We start from the raw sequence: 21,463 nt of genomic DNA, 5'->3' as shown, positions 1-21,463 counted from the left end.
TCATTTGCTAATTCTTATTAATATTTACTACTAAAAATAATTATTATAAATAATTCAAGCTTCCATTCGTGCATATAAGTTATCTCCCTCCAAGAAAATGAAAATACTCCAGGCTAATGAGCACATAGTTACTCTTTATAAGCACAGAAGTCACTAAGCATGGAGCTTTAACAGCAATTTTCTTTTCTGAATATTCTTCTAAATATAATACCAAATGCATCAATATTAATTTGAGATATTTTTTTTAAAAAGCCTAAAACTGCTCTCTTTCTTATACGATTTTCATTAATGTGTCACAGGATTTAAGAATATTCATGCACTAAACGAAAACTCATCAGTTGTGAAGTGAATTAAGTATACAACTACAATTAAATAACTTGGAAATAAAGCTGCTGATATAAAAAATAATCATCCTTATTGTAGATAAAATAAAACTTACCAGGTAATTTTCCTTGTATTGCCAGCTCATCAAACTCATTTGGAAACTTCAAACCCTCCGCTATTCTCCCTCCAGTTGTCAAAATGTCATAGAGTAGTAAACCAAATGAATAAACATCAGCCTGTTGGTTATAAATAACATTTCCTCTAGAAACCTCAGGTGCGCGAAACCCTGAAAGTAAGCAGATATATTAATAAATATGCCCAACACCGGGGCTCATACACCCAAGGAAGCATATTCTTAGGTACATATGGTGAGGAAGAGTCAAGAAGATGAGTCCTAAATCAAGCCATGTCCTCTCTATAAGGAGATATGCAAGTCAAGCCAATTAACAGCCCCATGCTGACATTTCACCCCAAAATTGCTCTTGAAAAATAGTAAGGATAAACATTCAATAATTATTAAGTAATGTTTCATATTTAAAGAAATTAAGCCTAATGGGGGGAAAAAACCCTACATCATTTTTCTCATTCCTAAAAATAACTATTCCCAGGCAAGTGTTTCAAACAAAGGAGAGGTCAGGAGGGTGAGATTTCTAGACTTCACTCCCAAGTCACTTTAACTTGACTGAAGTCCAATGCCTTCATTATTTCCAGAACTTGTGATTCTACTCCTTCCACCCAATGGAAAAATGAAAATAACACCGTGACTAATATATAACAACACCTCTCTCTCAGGAGTTGGTTCATGACTGAAATTCTTTTAAAGGGAAATAAAACCTCTCATTTCACAATTGAGATAAATCACTTTTAAATTCTCCAAAAAAAAAAAAGAGTAATTTCAACATGATTCACAAGAGTAAAAATATCAACAATCTAATGAAATCCAACTATTAGAGGAAATTGGTTAAATAATGTGCACTATGCATTAACTTAAAAATCATTTTTAAGGTGACATGCTATAATGTCAATGAAAAGGAAATGTAGGATATAAGTCTGCAAGGACAGAAAGTTATCAAATGTGTGAAAAAAATCGAGTTAATTTTCTTAGCTATGATAATGGTATTGTGACTATGTTAACAAACATCCTTATTCTAAGGAAATGTATGTCAGTATGTTTAGGCACGGTAGCATGATGTCTGCAATTTAATTTCAAAGTCTCAAATGCATATATAAAGAAAGTGAAAGGCAAATGGTCAATAATCAATTAATCTATACGAAGGGCATATGGGTGTATGGTGTTTTTGGTGTTATTCATTCAACTTTTCTGTAGACTTAAAAATTTTCAGAATGAAAGTTTACAAAGAACTACATCCGAATGTAATAATGATTATTTCCATGTGCTAAAATTATAGGTAGCTTTTATTTATAATTAATTATTTTATTTTCTTATACCTAGAAATTTTCTTTTTTTTTCTTTTTTTTTTTTTTTTTGGCTACGTAAGGGATTTTTTTAAATTATGCTAAGTTAGCCACCATAATGAACATATGTAATTGTTAACATAGTTTAAATATATACCCAGGGAAATAAACAAAGTATGAATTCACAGCCTTCAAAAAATCAATGACTGAATTTGGAAAGAGTTCTGAAAGATGAAGCTCAGTAGTCCTTCACCAGGCTGGAAAGACGTGAAGAATCAGAAAGATGGGATGTCAGATTTGAGCGTGTTAGTCCCCCTGGTACTGTTAACATTCTCCAGTTAACAGGTTGCCACATTTGTTCATACTCTCTTTCTACACACACACACACACACACACACACACACACACCATTTTCCCACATCTGTCTATGTATGTGCCTGTCTATATATAGACAGAGACATATATAATAGCCATTTTCTTAGAAAAAGAACATATTCCTACATAGCCATAATATCATACTCACACCCTAAGCTAAAGAATTGTGTAATTAATGACAGTTCTGAAACAGATCCCTAATCAACTGTACCTGTGACATAAAGTCAACATATAACAACAATTCCTAATTCATATTGCTATAGCATTTTATAGACACTTTCTTAAGTATTTCATTTGCTATGCACAAAAATTACCCGTGGTGGGCAGATGAGGACTTTCCATTGTACAAATAACATAATCTTTTCAAAAATGTTATGTGTTTTCCTAAGGCCACAAAGATAATGAACGGTGAAGTCAAGAGTACTCACAATAATGAGCTACTCACACATTAGCTAGTTCATCAGCAATATTTATGATTACCTTTCTAGAATGTAAAAGGGATTTTGGAGGCTAATATCAATCTCATCCAATTATTCATTATTCATCCAACACATTTTGGGGTATCTATTATATAACAAGGTGCTATTCAGAGACTATTAAAACATTCAGTATATTTTTTCCCCTTGGTAAATTTACTGTTAGAAACACTAGGATTTGGAACTGCAGGGTCTTAGAGAAGAAAAACTTGAGGGTAACTACTCTAAATTTTCATCCAAGGCACATATCCTTTTACAACAGTTTTTATCCCTCTAGGCATCAATCCACAGATGTTAGAACTATGCGGAAGGCTAGAATTTTTTTTCTCAGTGAGTCGAGGGACACTAAGAAAGATAATTGTGAGGCTACAGAAAGAAGTATTTACTTCGACATGGAAATGATTTTAACCTTCTTATCTTGTTCCTTTCAAAATAAGTGTCTTCATTGACACAATCCCCAGCAGGAGAACATAATCCTTATTTATATATTCAGGAAGTAACTCAACTACAATATAAGGCACTTCTAAGTGCTTCTTGAAATTCATCCAATGAATTTCTAATGATTTTCTAAATTCTTGATTGCACTAACAGTGTCTTCTAAAGTTATCTATGGAGAGTAGGGGCCTTTAGGAACAAATTCTCCCAAATAGTAAACACTGAATGTTGATCCGACTGTAATCCAACAAATGGGCCAGTCTGCATCAACTATCTTGTCACAGATCACAATAAAATGACATTTAATCAACAAAGCATACAGAATAACATGAGACATTTATCCCCAATTCATACCTTTAAACACAAAAATGCATAAAATATTCCTATAACTTGTTTCTCTGAAAAAGGTAGGATATCCACTTGAAAATCATGAATTTCAAAAATGCTGAGTAAACAAAAGTTTAAATCAGATAGTCCTATAAAATAACGTAATTAAAATCTTTGGTACTCTACCAAAATCTACACAACACTAAATCTAGATGGAGAACTTGGACAGAAATATGCAGGAAAGATATGATAAAGGTGGCATTCAAAGCAGCAGGGAAAGACAGGCTTTTAATAAATGATAATGGTGTGAGCTGTCTGTTTAAGAAAGAGAGGAGTAGCTGCATCACTCCTTACACCGAATAAACTTTTGATAAGCCAAAAATTCAAATGTAAATACAAATACATGAAACTACTGAAGACATATTCACAACTGAGTTGACAGTACTGAGATGCAAAAGGCCTTGCTAATCACTGTCCAAAGGTGGGTGGTGAGAGCTGAAGGCTGAGAGCTGGGGCAGTCACACTGTCTTTGGAGAATTTCAAAATAATAAGCAACTGCCTGCACTGGTGCAGATCACGCCCATCGTTCTCATCCTTGGTGTAGCACTGACGAAACACGTCAGGTAAATGAGACTCCAAAAGGTAAAAGAAACAAAAGTTGTTCACTTGGAAGATTCAAGTTCTACAACAGCAAAATGCCATCAACAAGGATGAAGAACAAACCCTACGCCGGAAAATATTTGAATATATGAGAGGAAAATATACACGTTGACTAAAATCAGCTTTATAAACGAATAAGGACAATGGACAAATGAATAAAGACATGAAAGGAAAAATATGTCTTATATATTAAAGAATGCTTAGCCCCCAATAAAAAATAAGCAAATAAATAAACACTTGGAAAATAAAAACATTAAGTTCTCACTCTTTGCCTATTAATTTTGTGAAGATTAAAAAGAATAACAAGCCCAGAATGGGAAATGGGTGCTCTAATTCGAGTATGGAGGGAACTTTAATGGACAAACCTTTCTAAAAGGCAATTAGTGTTTCAAAGTTCAAAATATGCACTCCCAGCAATACCACGCCTAGGAATTTAATGTTTAAAACATCAGTCGCATAAATGGGCAATTTTAATTTACAATTATGTTAATTAAAGCACTGTCAATACATCAAAAAGTCAGAAAAAATTTAAATATACATCAAGATGTGGTTAAGTAAATTACCATACATACTAGCAAAGAAATACTACATAACTGCTAAAACTGATGTTTGACATAGAAAGATGTCCATGAAATATTAATTAGAAAAAGAAAACTAAAGCAGAATTTATAATACATCTATAAAAACTTAAGCACATCCAAATCTAGATACAGATGTATCTCTATGTTACCAGAGTGTTAAGAATTGTTGCTAATTTATTAGAAACACATATTTTGACCTGCGTAATAGGATTCGCTGTTTTACCTCACGCCCTTCTGTTTTGCAAGTCAAATCTTACTCTAAATTGACTTGGCCTGAGCTGCCTCATCATGGAGTCCTTCACCTCAAAGAGATCAAAGTGACTGGGGGGAGGTGGGCTCAGGGTGTTAAGTCCTAAGCTGCCAACATGATGTCTGCCTGTCAGTCTAAACCATGACAAGATCCTCAAAGCTCTTCTGCATGTAATTTATCACTCAGGACTTTTCTGGAACCGCAACTGCAAGTTCTCCCAAAATGTTCACCTTACATTTAACTAAACTTGTCCCCATAGTAGTAACAGGAAGAATACACTTTCAAGATAGTCAATGTATTCACCACGGAATTTCATTACATATGAAAATGAACACTTTTACTATGACCTGGCATTGGGAAAGGTTAGGGACATCTCTTGCATCTTTACAAAGGGGCAGTATTGCCACTTGATCTATGATCTAATATTATGAATGACCTATGGTGCTCATGGACCATATTACCACACTGCAGGGATACCCTGTTTAGCATCAACGGTCCTCAAAGACTAGAAATATCAAGCACTAACTGAAATCCTAACTGCACCGTTTGTTATATTAGGCTGTTCAAATAAGTCTTTTAACATGTGTCACTTCTTCCTCTAGCTAAGATGGAATAACAGGGACTAGATTTACCATCCTGCATAAAACAATGAGATACCAGACAAAATATATGAACCACTGGACACTAGGCACAGGACAGTGATCCCTGCGAGAGAACAAACAAACAAGGCGAGTCCTCTGAGGACACCACAGAGAGTTCCAGCCCACAGCGCAGGGAAGGGAAACAAAAACAGAGCCTGATGCCCTCTAGGTAGAAAGAGCAGAAAGTTCAGGAAAGCAAAGGCAGCTAGAATGTGCCGGGCATCATGTCCAACACTTTATATGAATCTCTCACTTAATTTTCACAACAATCCCCGAAAATAGATACTGTTATTAGGTACTATTGTTGAAAAGAAGGTAGGTAATTTCTCCAGCCCCAGCTTGTAAGCAGTAGACCAAGAATTCAAAACCAGACAGTCTAACTTCACAGCCTATGTTTAGCAGAATCCAGTCAGTCAAATAGTTCACTAAGTCATATCTTATCTTTGTATCTCCAGAATCCACTGTGGTACCTAGAATGTGCACCACTGAGAAAGATTAACTGAAAGTAATTGACTTTTTTTTTTTTTAATTTGGATGTAAGTCCAAACTCTATTCATATTTACTCACTCTCTTTACTTTTTGATTCTATCACAGGCTAATACTTTTAAAATCTCAAGTAAATACTTATCATCCTGTTGAAAGTTTTTCTATAAATAACATTTCCCCCCACTGTGAGATGGTACCAAAATCTGACCTGCCCATCTTACCATCAATTCATGCAGGCAATGACACTAGTTATACGATGTAGAGATGGGAACCTTTGGCTGACAAATAAGAATATTTTTCAATGACTCCCCATAACTGAAAGATTATATTGTTTGGCATGATTTAAAAAGCCTTTCATGAGTTAGAAAAGTGTGATTCTGAGGTGTGTATCAGAAATACTTCTGTGCTTCAAACACTGAAGACGTTCTTGACTCTCATTCTAGACCAGTGATTCTTGATCTTGAATGCACATTGGAATCACCTGGAGATATTTAAATAACATCAGTGTCTGGGCTCCATCCCAGACTTAACTAGAACTTAAATCAGAATCCCTGGGGGTGAGGTCCCAAGACTCATATATTTGAAAGTTCTCTAGGAGCTTCTAACCTGTGGACGGATTGAGAGGTCTACTCCATGCCTACTAAAATAGAATAATAAATGATACAACCCCACTAGATACATTTTTAAAGCTCTACAGGCTATCTAATACACAGCCAGAATTGAAAGACACTTGGCTAAATAACTTCCATCCTCCATCTACCACTTAGACCATAACAATTTCTTACAGTTATTTGAATAAGACAAGTCCTGTTATACTTTAGTACTTGTTGCCTGGAATGTCTACTCCAGCTCTTTCTCAAACTTCCAGCTTATCCTTTAGGATATAATTTCAGAATCATCTCCTATATGAAGGAAGTCCTGACAACTTACAACTCAGTTAATTACTTGATCCTTTGAGCTCTTATCACTATACCTTGAATGAGATCCCCTACTGAAAATGACAAAATGCTTTATGATTATTTGTTTGTAGCCCTATTTCTCTTTGCAGAATATGTGATTTCTGGAGGGTAAAATTTACATTTATTCATGCACATTTCCCAAATTCATCACTAGAACAATTGCTAACATGGTTGGAGCAACAGCATAATGGGAAGGCCTGTTCTATGCTTTTTATGTGGTTGATTTCATTTCACCTTTAAAATAACCCCATGAGATAAGCATTATTTTTTCTCATCACAATTTACAGAAGTGAAAACTGAGCCCCAGAAGGCAAATCTTGATGAATACCATGGAGCTATTAAGCAATAGCACCAGTGTGGTATTTGGCAAATATGCAATAAATTATTGCCAAATGCATGAATAAATGAATACAGAATAAAGATAATTTTCCCATGGAGAATTATCATAACAATTACAGTGTCAAAATAATTGGGAAAATATGATTCATTGTCTAAAAACTATTTTTAGAAATAATTTCTCAGATGAGCCTGTATTTTAACAAATACAATGATTAATAAGGAAAAGATCCATAGATCACAAATATGAGAAATTTAGGGGCATCTGGGTGGCTTAGTCAGTTAAGCATCTGCCTTCGGCTCAGGTCATGATCTCAGGGTCCTGGGATCAAGCCGTGTGTTTGGGCTCCCTGCTCAGCAGGGAGTGTGCTTCTTCCTCTCCCTCTATACCTCCCCCAACTTGTGCTCTCTCTGTCTCTCTCTCTCAAATAAGTAAATAAAGTCTTAAGAAATTGTATGAGAAATTTATGTTAGGTCTGACTATACATCACATAGTACACAGAAACATATTTTCTTTCCTTTTTTACTTTGAAAGAAATATCAGTAGAACATGTTTCATAATCTCTATCAGATAATAATGAATAACCAGAGAATAATATTTTTAATCTATCCGAAGACGACTGTATTTCTATGAATGTTGGCAGGGTTGAAGCCATCATTCAGCATCACCTCAGTCAACAGTGCAACTGTCAAAGGACCCAGAACTGACTGTCATTCTCAACAGGATATGATATAAATATGTCCATTTAACTGAATTGAAGTTCTCCAAGTTATTTACAGTTCAAAGAATCCATCTCATATTTACCTTTCGAAATGTAAACAGACACTGCATCAGTCCTTGCCAATAACTAGTTGTTTCTGACTTCCATTCCACCTTTGATGCTACCTGGCCGGGGCTCTGCTCCCTGGTAGGTTGGATTTGCATCTTGTATGACCCTATAGACACTTCCAATGGGCCCTAAGCTTTAGTTTCCTTATCTGTAAACCAGGAATAGTAATGAGATCTATGTTAGACAGTCATAAGGATTAAATGAGATAATCAACCTACACAAAGTCTAAACACAAGGCAGCACACTGTCCATGCCACAAAAGGTGTGCTCCCATTCCCATCTTCTCTCAGAAAACAGCTGCTGAACCCACTCTCACATGCACACAACAGAGTGAATGCACCACAGTAAGGAACACTATAAAATACACACACACACACACACACACACACACACACACACACACACACAAGTTTAACAAATGTACAATCTTTTGTTTCCCTAGAAGTTTCCAAGTTAAAGGTTATAATATTAAGAGGAAGATCCATTAAAAGGAAAACACAGGTGATAACCGAAATGATGATGAAAGGCAATGAAAGGGGATGATTTTCTTCTCAAATATAATTGTTTTGGAGAAGGAAAAGTTTGGTGATGGTGGTTAGCAGTGGTGACAGTTACTGTTATTTAAAATTTGAGGTTGAATTTAGGGCTGAGATAATCAGAAGTACTCTAACAATAATGAATACAGTAATGATAAAGAGAAGGTCCAGAATATAGTGAGAAAAAATGCTTACAATGTATTAAGCAGCCTGGAAGAAAAGGAACAGAACAGAAGGATCAGGCTTTGGGTTTTTCTGTCATGATCTTTCTCCATTGTGTATGTTCCCGCACATTGATACAACAGATTAAAAGGATCAGTAAAAAGTCTCCGGCTTGGCATGAAGAGTCAACTGGATATTGAACGTTTTGACCAAAACCAGGAAGTCAGATACTTAAAAGGAAGGGCCATGAGTCACTTGCTGGCTGACCCAGCCCGCTGAGGGAGGTGCCAGGCTTGAGGCCCAGAACAGTCAACTGGGACAAGACAGATCTGCTGTCCAAGTAGATGTTCAAGGCTTCATCAGTAGGATTTCTACTCCATGAACACCATGACCAGGTTGGGGTTTAGAGGGGGAACAAACTGCAGGCCTCAATTGAGTGGTCTGGCCCACCTTCATATCACACGAGAGTCATGAACAGATCTCCCAAGAGAAGAGCCCTATCCTGTGCCCACATTTTCTAGGTGGGAGTGTAGGAAGCCTATGGAATTCCATCCTTTAAGATTCTTCTTCCAAACCTATACTTGACAATGGCGGCTGTTCATAGTAGCATTATTTTTCTTTATTTTGATTTTTTAGTAACTAAGATTGAACATTTAAGCCTCTTTAAGCTCATGTTAGCATTGCATGTAATCTAGGAGAGAGATTTAAGATTTAAAGCCAAATAGCTCTGGATTCATTTTTCATTTAGATTGAGTTCTTATCTTGACCACTTACTGCATGGCTTCCTGCAAATACAGAATCTTGCTGATGCTCAGCTTCCTCATTTTACAGATGAGAAGGTAAAAGCTAACTTTCAGCCTTGGCATGAGGATAAGATACCATGTGTCTAATGTACCTGGCACTGAGCCTGATACACAGCTGGTGCTCAAGAGATAATCATTTTATTATTATTAAACAACCCAGAGACACTTGCTGCCATAATATGTACTTTGAAAGGTTTATGAGAGGGCACACTCTACTTCCAACACATTGCTATGAAAAACAAGAGAGGATACATATTTGGAGCAAAAACAAAACCATGAATTGCAAGCTGGGGCCATCTGCTTATCCAAGTTCATAAGTAGTATAGGAGGCCATGGGGGATGGTTAGAGAACAAACTATCTTTTGCCTTCTCAGACATTCCCCATTGTCTTCTGTCTTAGGCATGTGTTTTAACTGAGCACCAGTCATCAAGATGATGTAACTTTATTTACAAATAACAAACTATACAAGATTTCTCTGAAGATGGAGCTATTCCTCCAAACATAAGTCAACCTCCCGATTTTCTATTCCTGCTCAAACTACGGGCCAAAAGACAAGATGAACCTGAGACTAGCAGGAGAATAGGAGTTGAGAAAGGAAGGAAGGATCCCATGGAGTAGACAGTAATGTGAAAGAATATGTCTAAACATAAGACCATGCAAACACAAGAGCACAGGAAGTGGATTATCACTGGTAGAAAGTCAGTTAACAGTAGAAGTAATAGGATTATTAGAACAGGCATGACAAATAGGGGTTGCGGATGACCCTAAAAGGCAACATTAAGCTCTAAGGCAAGAAAATGATGTCAGTGACTTCTAGAGACCATGGATATAATGGTATCCAGAATGGGTACACTTCAACTTAGATAGCAACCATGACTCTTCTTGCTATATAGGGACGAACAGAGAAACTCTATTAAGTATTGAAATGTTGACAACTTACAAATTTTGAAGAAAGAAAATTGAAGTGCAGTGTTTAAAGGTTTTAACTCCTGTACCAATCTGTAAGAAGAGTGTATGCCTGAATCAAGAACAGCACAACGGAAAACTCTGGCCCCAAGTCTCTATCTGAAACTGTTGGAGCTAGAAGTATTTAGGAATTTATACTTTTTCACATTTGAGAAAGTTAATAATGATGCACATAACATAATTATAGGAACTCTCAGTAGGATCGGGGCCAGCACCCTGTCCTCAAATATGCTGTATTTCTGCCATGAAACATACACATATTCACACAGAGTTTGAGCAATAAAGATCGTAATAAGCATCAAGTTAGTTTGGTTCAGATTTTGCTGCCAAATCAATTATAAAAAAAATTGGGGGGTTTTCAAAGTTCTTTGGATTTCAGAGTTATGAGAAAGGGTTTGTGAACTTGCATTTGGTTTGCCTCATTTTTAGGTAAGTGTGAACAATACCTGGTTTAAAACTTCTGCCGTTCCTTTTCACCACCTCTAGAATATCTAAATATTTTAAAAATCCAACTTTTAAAAATATAATTTGTCATGAAACATTCTATATGTTTTATTTGTTTTCTCCCCCTGGAAAATTACATCAGATTTTTTTCCCCTACAGACTACCATGATTAAAATCACAACGTAGAGGGGCGCCTGGGTGGCACAGCGGTTAAGCGTCTGCCTTCGGCTCAGGGCGTGATCCCGGCGTTATGCGATCGAGCCCCATATCAGGCTCCTCCGCTATGAGCCTGCTTCTTCCTCTCCCACTCCCCCTGCTTGTGTTCCCTCTCTCGCTGGCTGTCTCTATCTCTGTCGAATAAATAAATAAAATCTTTAAAAAAAAAAAGTCACAATATTCACACAAGAAATATCTGTTCACAACATGATAGGACACAGTGTTCTCTTGATTCTCCTGAACTTACAACAGAAGTCACTGGTTGTCTATCCTGAAGAAGGAATTACCAAGCCAACCTTCTCACCTACCTGGTGTGCCCTCTGACGTCTTTATCCCCATTCTACAGCAGTACTGAGCAATCCCATAGTCTGCAATCTTCGCGATGATGGCTGCATTGGGATACAGGGTGAAGAGCAGCACGTTGTGGGGCTTCAAGTCACGGTATATAATCATGGCCGAGTGGAGGTATCTACCCGAAAACATACAGGCAATGTCATTAAAATGTGATTATATTATTACAACTTCTGTCATGATTTTCTTAAATATGTACATCCATTACGCAAAGCATCAAAACTTCTGTGCTAAGTTTAACCCTTCCACAGAGACGAAGAGATATCATAGAAGGAAATGAAAACATCTGAGCCAAATAATACAAAACAAGCTTGTGCTTTTATTTTTCTTTTAAAGATTTTATTTATTTATTTGAGAAAAAGAGTGAAAGTGAGAGAGATCACAGAGGGAGAGGGAGAGCAGACTCCCAGCTGAGCAGAGAGACCAACTTGGGGCTTGATCCCAGAGGCCTGGGATCATGACCTGAGCTGAAGGCAAATGCTTAACCAACTGAGTCACCCAGGCGACCCCAAGCTTGTGTTTTTATTTTATTTATTTATTTTTTTAAGATTTTATTTATTTATTTGACAGAGAGAGAGACAGCCAGAGAGAGAGGGAACACAAGCAGCGGGAGCGGGAGAGGAAGAGGCAGGCTCCCAGCGGAGGAGCCCGATGTGGGGCTCGATTCCAGAACGCCGGGATCACACCCTGAGCCGAAGGCAGACGCTTAACGACTGAGCCACCCAGGCGCCCCCCAAGCTTGTGTTTTTAAAACCAACCAACAAACCAACAAAAAAAAAGTCAATCTTGATAAGTGAGTGATTTAAACTTTAAGGCACAACAAGTTCAAGCAAAGTGACCAGTTTTTGGTGACTTTTCTTTTGTATACCTAAGAATTACGTAAAAGGAATTCTGAATTCCCTCAAAGATCATATGACTATTTAAATTAGCTTAAAAGGTAAATATGTTAAATAAGAGTTAATCATATTTTGTTATAACTCTATTTAAGAGTTTTGATTTTCTTAAAACCATATAGAAGTTTATCTTAACTTTTAAAATTCTATTCCATTTCTCTTTCGATATTTCTTTTTCTCTGATTAAAATGTTTCCTAAATTTGGGGGAAATATTTTCACCTTTTTCAATAATAACAAATTAACATAAAAAATCTATCTAGCTATCAATACCATACTGTGTTCGAAGATGTAATTTACTTTAAACCCAATTCTATTATGAATTAAGGTTAACAAAAAACATTTTGGACTGAGAGTTGGAATGAGTAAAACAATGTCTTGGGAAAGGTAATCTTGGATGATGTTAAAGTCATTCCCTTTAGAGACTGATCCAATCAAACATAAGCAGTACAATTGGACACTGCAGTAAAGATTCAAAAGCAAAATAAAGTTCTAATCTTAACCAGGTCTTCCCCATTCTGGGAACACAGCCAGAGAGCCACCTTTGTGCTCCAACTACTCAAGTAACTCCATTACCACCTTTCCTTACATATTCACAAAATTCAGATTTTTCCCTCAACTCTGTCTTCCCTGTTCCATGATGTCAAATTTGCTATAGCTTTCCGCATGATCTCACAGGTAAATTACGATTTATCTTGAAAGGACAATTTTTTGCAGAACTTAACAGAGGTAAATTTAAATCCTTTATTTGTTTGTGGCTTTTGGTTTGGGTTCACACTGTATCAATAAATATTTATCCCATTACCTAATGCCCATCACTATCACAGGGATTAGGAGCGGAGTGGCAGCACACTCTGAACTTTCCATTGCACGACGGCCTACAGTGTACGTATCATTTAATTGCATCAGCTGAAGCAGAACTTTCTTTCTCTTCCAGGATGTAGTTAGGACATTTGACATTAGGCCTACTCATGCTGCTCTACATATTTTTGGCTGAAAAATAAGATAACTGTACTAATGAAGTTGACCTTAACAATAAGTAATGGACTAGAAAGAAAAATTTACTAAGGGCTTACTGAAAGGCCATTAGCTACCCTTGCCTTGCTGAAGAGAAAAGCTGGGAGATTAAGAAGAAAAAAGTTAAAGACAAGTCATGCATAATTGAATAGCATCCAAATCCTTCCTAATGCATGCCTCTTTCAGAATATTTATAGGATATAGAGTCTCTCACAATACTTCTCAAAGGTTAAAAAAAAAGTTAAACTTAATTTGAAATAATGTTAGTGGGAAGGAAAGATTAACTGGCTTAAAGTGTTCAATTATAGAATTTAATCTTAAAAAGTGCAGTTTTAATAGCTTCTAATAGACTAGCAAAATAGCTTTTGATATATTGACAAGTACGGATCTCACCTTACTGAAAATAATTTAGCCATAATTTATGCATTATGTGACCATAGCATTGACAAATATTTTATTAATATAAACCAGTCTAGATTCTATTAGTCATTCTTTAATTGTGATTATCATCAGTGTTGCTAGGAAACCCTTTTCTTTATAATTTAAAGTAAACTTTATCTCATCCTAAGTAGAATTACTGCAGAAATGAGATGCCTCATTCATTTAGCAAATATGTATTGGGCAACTAACAGGGTCAGCCATGAGGGGATATAAAGCCATCCTTATATCTCTGCTTTTGAGGAGTCACATTCTAGAAGGAGAGACAGGTAGTCAAACAAGTTTGCAGAACTGTGGTGAGTACCAAATGCTAGGGAAGCCAGAGGGAGAAAAATAGATGTCAAGAGCAAACCAGACTCTGCCACTAGAGTGTAAGTTTTCAACCTTGAGAAGATAATATATATAATCTCTGCCTTCCCCTCTTCAGCACCTAACACAAAGTCTTGCATAGAGCCAACTCAAGGAACATGTGCTAGAGAGGCCATCTTTTCATGGTGCAGTTGAGCTTCAGTGTGGAGATGGTATATAAACAAATTCTACCAGAAAATGAATTCTGTAGGCAGCCAAATTTGGGGACAAATGGATGTCAATGAAACGTCAAGACCTTCAGCATGATTAGAATGGAGAGTGAGGGCAGTGGAAAGGCAGGAGGCTGGAGAGAAAGGCAAGAGGCATACCCAAAGAGTTGTGATGCTACTCCAAGGAGTTGGGATGTTCTTCACGGATAACTTGGAACTACCAGGGAATTTCAAGCATAATTAGATTTTTATTTTTGGCGAAATATTCTGATAATTCCCTAGAGGTACTGGACCAAGGCAGCAGTAGTAACATAAAAATAAATGAATCGATGAAAAAGATAATGTAAAATAGTTAAAGACCTGGTGGCCAAATGAATACTTCCTTTTGGGAGGAGAGGGATAGCCCTGATGTGACTACAAGGATCTTCGTCAGCAAGTGGGAGATACCAGGGAAAGGGCAGATTCATGGCAGGAGGAAGTAGCAGAGAAAGGAAACTCAATTTTGTAAATAATGAAACATAAAAACTTATGGGAAATACAGGTGACCACATCTTCATAGGTAATTGAGAATTATGATTAAGAGCTCAAGGGAGAGGACTGAATTAAAAATGAAAGTTAATAGTTGTAGGCAATACTGTAAAACAATATGTAATGTGAAAACAGTTCTTGTATATACCTCGAAACAGCTCCACCATTCAATGGACTCCAGAGGAGTCTGATTTTATTGTCTCTTTCTACCTCTGTAGTTATCGTTTTATGCTGAAATATATTTGAGGAGGCCATCATTAATGCTGAGTTTTTAAAAATATACTTAGTGCTGGCAGAAGACTGAAAGCTACTAAAACCTACCAGCCTCTTGTGGCCCAAGATCCAGAAAGCTGTCCTGGCATTAAGCTGAGAAGAAATCAGGCAAATTAAACGAAAATATGCTAAGGTTTAATTTACTTCATCAGAAACTGCTGGATTTGTTGTTTAAAGTAAGGTCTCAGGGAATCAGAGTAAGTTATCTTAGAGATGAGGTCTTTCAAACAGTTGTGAATGAAAAATAGTAATTCTTCATTTTCTAAATAAACATTTTGGGAATCATGTGGAAGAATTAGGGGGCATTTAGGATCTGGACTTAGTTAAATTAAGGAAAGCAACTGATCCAGCTCGGACATTCATGAGACTTTGCTGCACGTTATCTAGATTAATTTAATACACGGGTCCCCCTGGTGTTCAAAAGCAGATAAACTCAGCCAAACCCAAACCTCCGCAATACTATCTCATTAATAATCCGTATGTTTTTCAGTAGTTTCTGGACTCTTTCAGAAAAGGAAAATCTACTTATTTTATGTTCTTGTTCTATTCTCTATAAGCTATGAAGTTATATCTTTCTGGTTTGGTCTTTTTTGTTTATGAGCAGTGTTTATGTGTTTTCCATACCATCCATTCCACTTACATTTCTGGAGACTGCCTTAGAGGAACAGACACAGTATTTCAGAAAGGAAGGAAGAGAAAGAGATTTGCATCCACTGTGTGGCTATATGGGCCAGGTACTGCTGTCCTCCCTCCCTCATTCCTCCCTCTCTCCCTTGCTCCCTACTCTCTCTACTACCAACAGATATTTCCTGAGGGCCCACTGTCCCAAGTGCTAGGGATAGGAAGGACAAGATGGCAAGTCCCTGCTACCATGGCCCTTAGATTCTAGTGGCAAAGACAGACAATGAACAAACTTCTTAAATGAAAACATAAAGAATACCAAATAGTGATAAGTGCTATCGGTGCCAGAGAGACGTTAGGTAGGCAGGGACATCCTCTCTGAGAGGAAACCTGAAAGAAATGAGAAGTGAGCCAAAAGGATATCTGGGTTTCAGACACTCCTGGTTAAAAGAAGAGCTGGTATGAAGCCCCGGGTGTATTTGAGAAACCTCAGAGAAGAAAGTGGCTGAACACAGTGACCAGCACGGTGACCAGAGAGTGAGACAGGAGAGAGCTCATAACAGGATAAAGATTTGATCCAACCTCCATGAAGAAAAACCACTATGGCCGCTGTTTGAAGAGGCAGGTATATGGGGCAAAGGTGAAAGCAAGTAGTCCGGTCAGGCAAGGAGCCATGACAGTGGCACAGATGCTGCGGGTAGGGAGAGAGACTGTGAGAAGTGGCTGCATTAAGATATGCTATGATGGCAGAGCTGAAAGTATTTGCTGAAGGATTAGGTATGGGATGTGGGAGAAAGGAAGGAATGAAGGATGACTCCAAGGTGAAATAAGTGCGTGACTGGAGATGGGGCCAGTGGAGGAGGAGGAAATCCAGACTTTAATCTGGGATGTCTTCAATTATCACAGAAGTCCTTGAAACGTTGCGCATTAAGTATTAGTCACAGTTTACAGACTCTAACAAAAGAAGTTTCAGATGTATAAAAACACAGTTATTAAGTGTATAGAGCAGTGATTTCTCCCAGTCCCTTTGTCTCCAAAGACCGCGTCCTTTCCACTCTCTCGTGACTCCTGGTGCCGACTGGCTGCAGGGTTGGGCGTGCCTCTGACACAGTCGAATCACTCTAGTCCCCTTCAGAAATACAGACCAATCTTTCCTTATTAGAATTATCCATGAGAACGGACACCTTCCTTGACACTTTGAAACCAAACCTACATTTTTTTTAGGGGAAGGAGGTCACTACAGGGTTAAGATCATGAGCTCTGGAGCAGGATTCCTGGGTCCAAACTCTCCTTCCACTATCTAGGAGGTTCTATGTAGCCTTCTTACTCTTATTTTATGAAATTACAAAATCTGATCAGGGAAATGGTAGTTTTTCCCTCAAGTTGTTTGCGAAACGTTACTGGGACATAGTGCTACTGGAAGATGCTGCTCTCCCAGCCTGAGAGTAGGTTTGGGCTCACGTTTGTCACACACTGAGTAGAAAACCCCATGACCGAATTCATTACCTCAAGCCATCAGCCACATGTAGCGCAATCCTGTGCTGCAGGGTCCTGGTGAGACTTCCTTTGTCCTGCTGAAGCAAGCGGTCCAGCGAACCCTTGGAGGCCAACTCCATCACCAACATGCGAGGACGAATCCCAGCCGCCAGCAAAGATATTAAGCTGGGGTGGTGGAGGTGGCAAAGGACCACCAGCTCCTGCAAAAGTAAAAAACATTTACTCGTGCTACAACCCCAGTACCTCCTTCCTCAAGTGTCTCGACACCTGGAACGTGGTTTTCTCTGGGAAACTGGGTTACAGCAAACGTTCCATTTCTTCCTTGGTCTTTTTTGTATTTTCCACATAGTCAGGAATAAATAAAATAAAATACATTTTAAAAATATATTTTGAATGAAAATGTGAAGTTCTACCTTTCCTTTTGCTCTGTATGTTTCAGAAGATTTAATGCAGGGACAGTCCACACGCTGTGGTTACACTACCAGGTCATGTCAACCTTATCTAAAGAATCCTAGTTGACCACAGAGTCCTCCTTGGCCCAGGATTCGGAGCAGCCGCTACTAATCTACCGTCACTAGCAGGTGGGGTACAACCTGCCTGCCATTAATGGTTTCATGACAGACAAGTTTACTGAGGGTGTCGAAGCCCACAGGGATCTATGGTATCACTCCTCCTGAAAACTCTCTGATAACTTCCTATTACTTTTGGATTAAAACCCCGTGTACTTTCACAGCCTTCAAGGCCTGATCTGACCTGCCCCCAGCCCACCCCTCAAACCCTTCTCTGTCTCTGTCCTCTGCGCTTCATGCAGCATTCTTCCACCACACTGGTGTCCATTCAATTCTCCACACGTGCCCAGCTCCTTCCTTCCAGCCGCAAGGCCTTTGCCCATGCTGATCCCTCTGCTCTGCAACCCCTTCACCCTTCACGTGGCCGAAGGCTTCTTATCATTCCGACCTTAGCTCAAATACTCTTACTTTCTCAGAGTGACCTGCCTTGAACCACCGTCACTACAGCAGTCTCCAGCAGCAACAATCTCTCTCCGAGGAGTCAGAGGTACTATTTTAGCTTGCACAGAGAGGGCTCCATTCTGATGTAGTCCTCTTCCTAGCCCACATCCTGTGAGACTACAATCTCCTTTGCGATACTGTGGTCTGTGACTTCCATACACACTCTACTCTGTATATTTCACTTTACTCTGAAACCCAAATTTAGTTGAAATTTATAGTTCATGGGATATTAAATTGATTGATGTTTTAAACTGTGATTTCTACAGCTCAGCTTCTTAACAACCAGCTTCAAAGGTGTGGAGTATCAGTGCCAACCACCTCTGTCAGGAAATAGGAGTGTGGAGAATTCTGCAAGCTGAAGAAGAAAGGCTGAACACCCTGAGCGGGGATTTTCCAAGAACAAAAGCTCCAGACTGCAATCATATTTCCTTAGTGGATAAAAATCTTTTTTTTCCCCTCTGTCTGATCAGCTCAGTGGGTTCAAACTGATGAGAAGCAGTCAAGTTAGGTCTGTTTTCTTTCAGAGGCCCAGGCAGAAAGAAGCCTAATTCAAATTTTTTCATCCTCGAAAAGTGCTCACTGATTTCAAGGAGAAAGGAGCAGAAGCCTCTAATAGATCAGCCCCAGTTCGTGACCACTGGTAGGATGACCCTCAAAATGCAGCACCAGACACTGAAGAGCTTTCCTTTTCTTTCCTTTTCAAAGAACAAGCACAGGTGCGTGGGTAGCTCAGTCAGTTAGGCGTCTGCCTTCAGCTCAGGTCATGATCCCAGGGTCCTGGGATGGAGGCCCACATTGAGCCCCATGTCAGGCTCCCTGCTCGGCAGGAAGTCTGTTTCTCTCTCTCCCTCTGCCCCCCCCCATTGTGTTCTGTATCTTAAATACATAAATAAAATCTTTTCAAAAAAAAAAAAAAAAAACGAGCACATTACACACTCTACTGTGCATATCATTTCTCCTATCATTTCCTTGGGTCACCGAGCTGCCTATATACTACTCAGGCCTGTGTACATTCTTAGTGTTCTGATTTTCAACGGGGTTCCCTGAGCACACGGCATAAAATCTGAAACATATATTAAAGACTAATGACCAAGGCTGAAAAATCAATTTAAACAACCAATTGCCTACGGATTGAAAGAGACTGTGCCCAGATTTGCTTCATAGACTTGCTTCTATATATAAAATGTTTATTAAGTTCTTTCTAGAGCCCCAGTGTAACTTTTGATAATACTAATAAGATTACTCCAGGATATTTTACACAGACATGGAATTATTTTCACTATCCCCAATAACTAATATATTGTAACTGTGCCTTTTTTTAAAGTTTACACAAGTCATTTAGTTTCAGACTTAGACACAAATTACTTCTCAATTTATTTTTTTTAATAAGAATGAATAGACTCAAAAATACAGTTGAGTTCTGGCATAACATTACAGAATTCAAATTGGGTTTTACCTTTACTCTCACTCTGACTCACTCTCTCATTCCTACTGTCAGGAAAGACTCAGAAAATAGAATAAATCCCCACCAGTACTCAACATCAATGAGGGTACTAGAGTGACCACCATCGGCTTTGCATTCAACATCCACTCACTCTTCTTTCTTCCTAAGGGTACCTTGATTTTTGCTGCCTCACTCAAGCAGACCATGAATTACAGAGGGAACTCTTCTTTCTTCCTAAGGGTACCTTGATTTTTGCTGAGTATCCAACCCTCACGCAAGCTGACCATGAATTTCAGAGGGAACTGACCCCAACCCCAGCCTCAGGAAAAGGTGGGACTATTTTAAGTAATACCATCTGCATTACCATAGAGATTGATTGATTAACAACAGCCTAAGCTAATCAGCGCACAGCACCATCCTGAACATAAAGTGCTTATGGAGAAAAGAACATGTGATAGAAGTGAAACCAAGAGAAATTTTTAAATGAGCCACTGTGTATAGGATTTGGGTTTTTCTAAATACAAGACCTCACTAGAGGTATCCTCCTTTCTTCTGTACTTGGGGTATGTAACTGTGATGCGGGTCAAGAATTCTCAGAATACTGTCTTTTTTTCATTTTTCAACAGCAGAAACAAAACAAACTTTTTTTTTACTCAATGAAGATAGGACAAAAGTGAGATTTTGTAACTAAACTCAGGCGGACTTGGGGGAAATGTGGTCATTTTGCATTTTCACAAACACATGCAAAACCAGAGTTCCGGGAGATTAACAATGTCTGATGTAATGTAATAATACTATTGGATTTCTTACCTGTCTTAACAGTCTAAGTGATGTATGTTTATTGAAAAGCTTCACAGCCACTTCTTCTCCTTCATAGGCTGCTCGATAAACAGATCCAAAACTGCCATCACCTTTTGAAAAGAAAGTACAAAGCACTTCAGTGACTCTGTCCAAGCAGAAAAGCTAGATAAATTATATTGGCTGTAATTACATATGTTGTATACGTGAACAGAAATCTGACCCACTTGTTTCATTGAATCAAGTCCCCTTTGATGCCTCCTCTTCCTTATTCTACCCCGTGAACTATGAGGCACCTAAAGATTTCGTTCCAGCCTTCCCATCTTCCGTCTACATACTCCCCAGGCAACTACTCACCGACTCCCTAACTTCATCTCTTCCTGTGTGTTGAGTGTTTCACATCTTCATCTATAGCCACAAGCCACCCTCTGAACTTCATCCTATATTTACAGCTTTGCACTGGGGATCACTGGCATGCCCCTCCAAATCTCAACCTTGCTCCACCAGAAGCCATCCTCATCATCTTGTCTCCAAACTAGTTTTTATTCCACCTCATATTATCTGATTTAAAAACAACTCTCTTTTCATGGTCATTCTAGAGTAAAACCCAAAAAATCATCTTCATTCTTTGCCCCATGCCTCCTTTCCATTTCCATTCCCATGACACCCATTTGGTGCCCTTGGTGCTTTCTGCCTAGACCGTGGAGGCCTCTGAGTTCATCCCCTCCAGTGCAGTCTCCATCTCCTACAAAATCAGTCTCCCTATAATTACACTTTGATTGTCTCACTCTCTTGTTCAATAACAAATTATTCTATGCTGTCTACTAAGTAAGATCCCAAATCAGGGACAAAT

At 38.3% G+C, this 21,463-nt stretch overlaps 1 protein-coding gene across 4 annotated transcripts in view; it reads right to left on the bottom strand.

The window, feature by feature from the left end:
- LRRK2 (leucine rich repeat kinase 2) overlaps positions 1–21,463 on the bottom strand; it is a 135,636-nt gene that overhangs the window by 19,474 nt on the left and 94,699 nt on the right. For all 4 annotated transcript variants that reach the window (XM_040642335.1, XM_040642338.1, XM_040642336.1 and 1 more), the window contains 4 exons: positions 20,623–20,723; positions 17,368–17,558; positions 11,533–11,693; positions 440–610 (listed from right to left, as the gene is read on the bottom strand). In XM_040642335.1, the coding sequence (XP_040498269.1) occupies positions 440–610; positions 11,533–11,693; positions 17,368–17,558; positions 20,623–20,723 (624 nt within the window). The remainder of the gene's footprint in view (positions 1–439; positions 611–11,532; positions 11,694–17,367; positions 17,559–20,622; positions 20,724–21,463) is intronic.

This window comes from Ursus maritimus, unplaced genomic scaffold (genome assembly GCF_017311325.1).
Source record: "Ursus maritimus isolate PB19 unplaced genomic scaffold, ASM1731132v1 scaffold_26, whole genome shotgun sequence".
NCBI lineage: Eukaryota > Metazoa > Chordata > Mammalia > Carnivora > Ursidae > Ursus > Ursus maritimus.
Note: the sequence above shows the minus strand (reverse complement) of the source record. Positions and strands in the feature narration are given on the sequence as shown.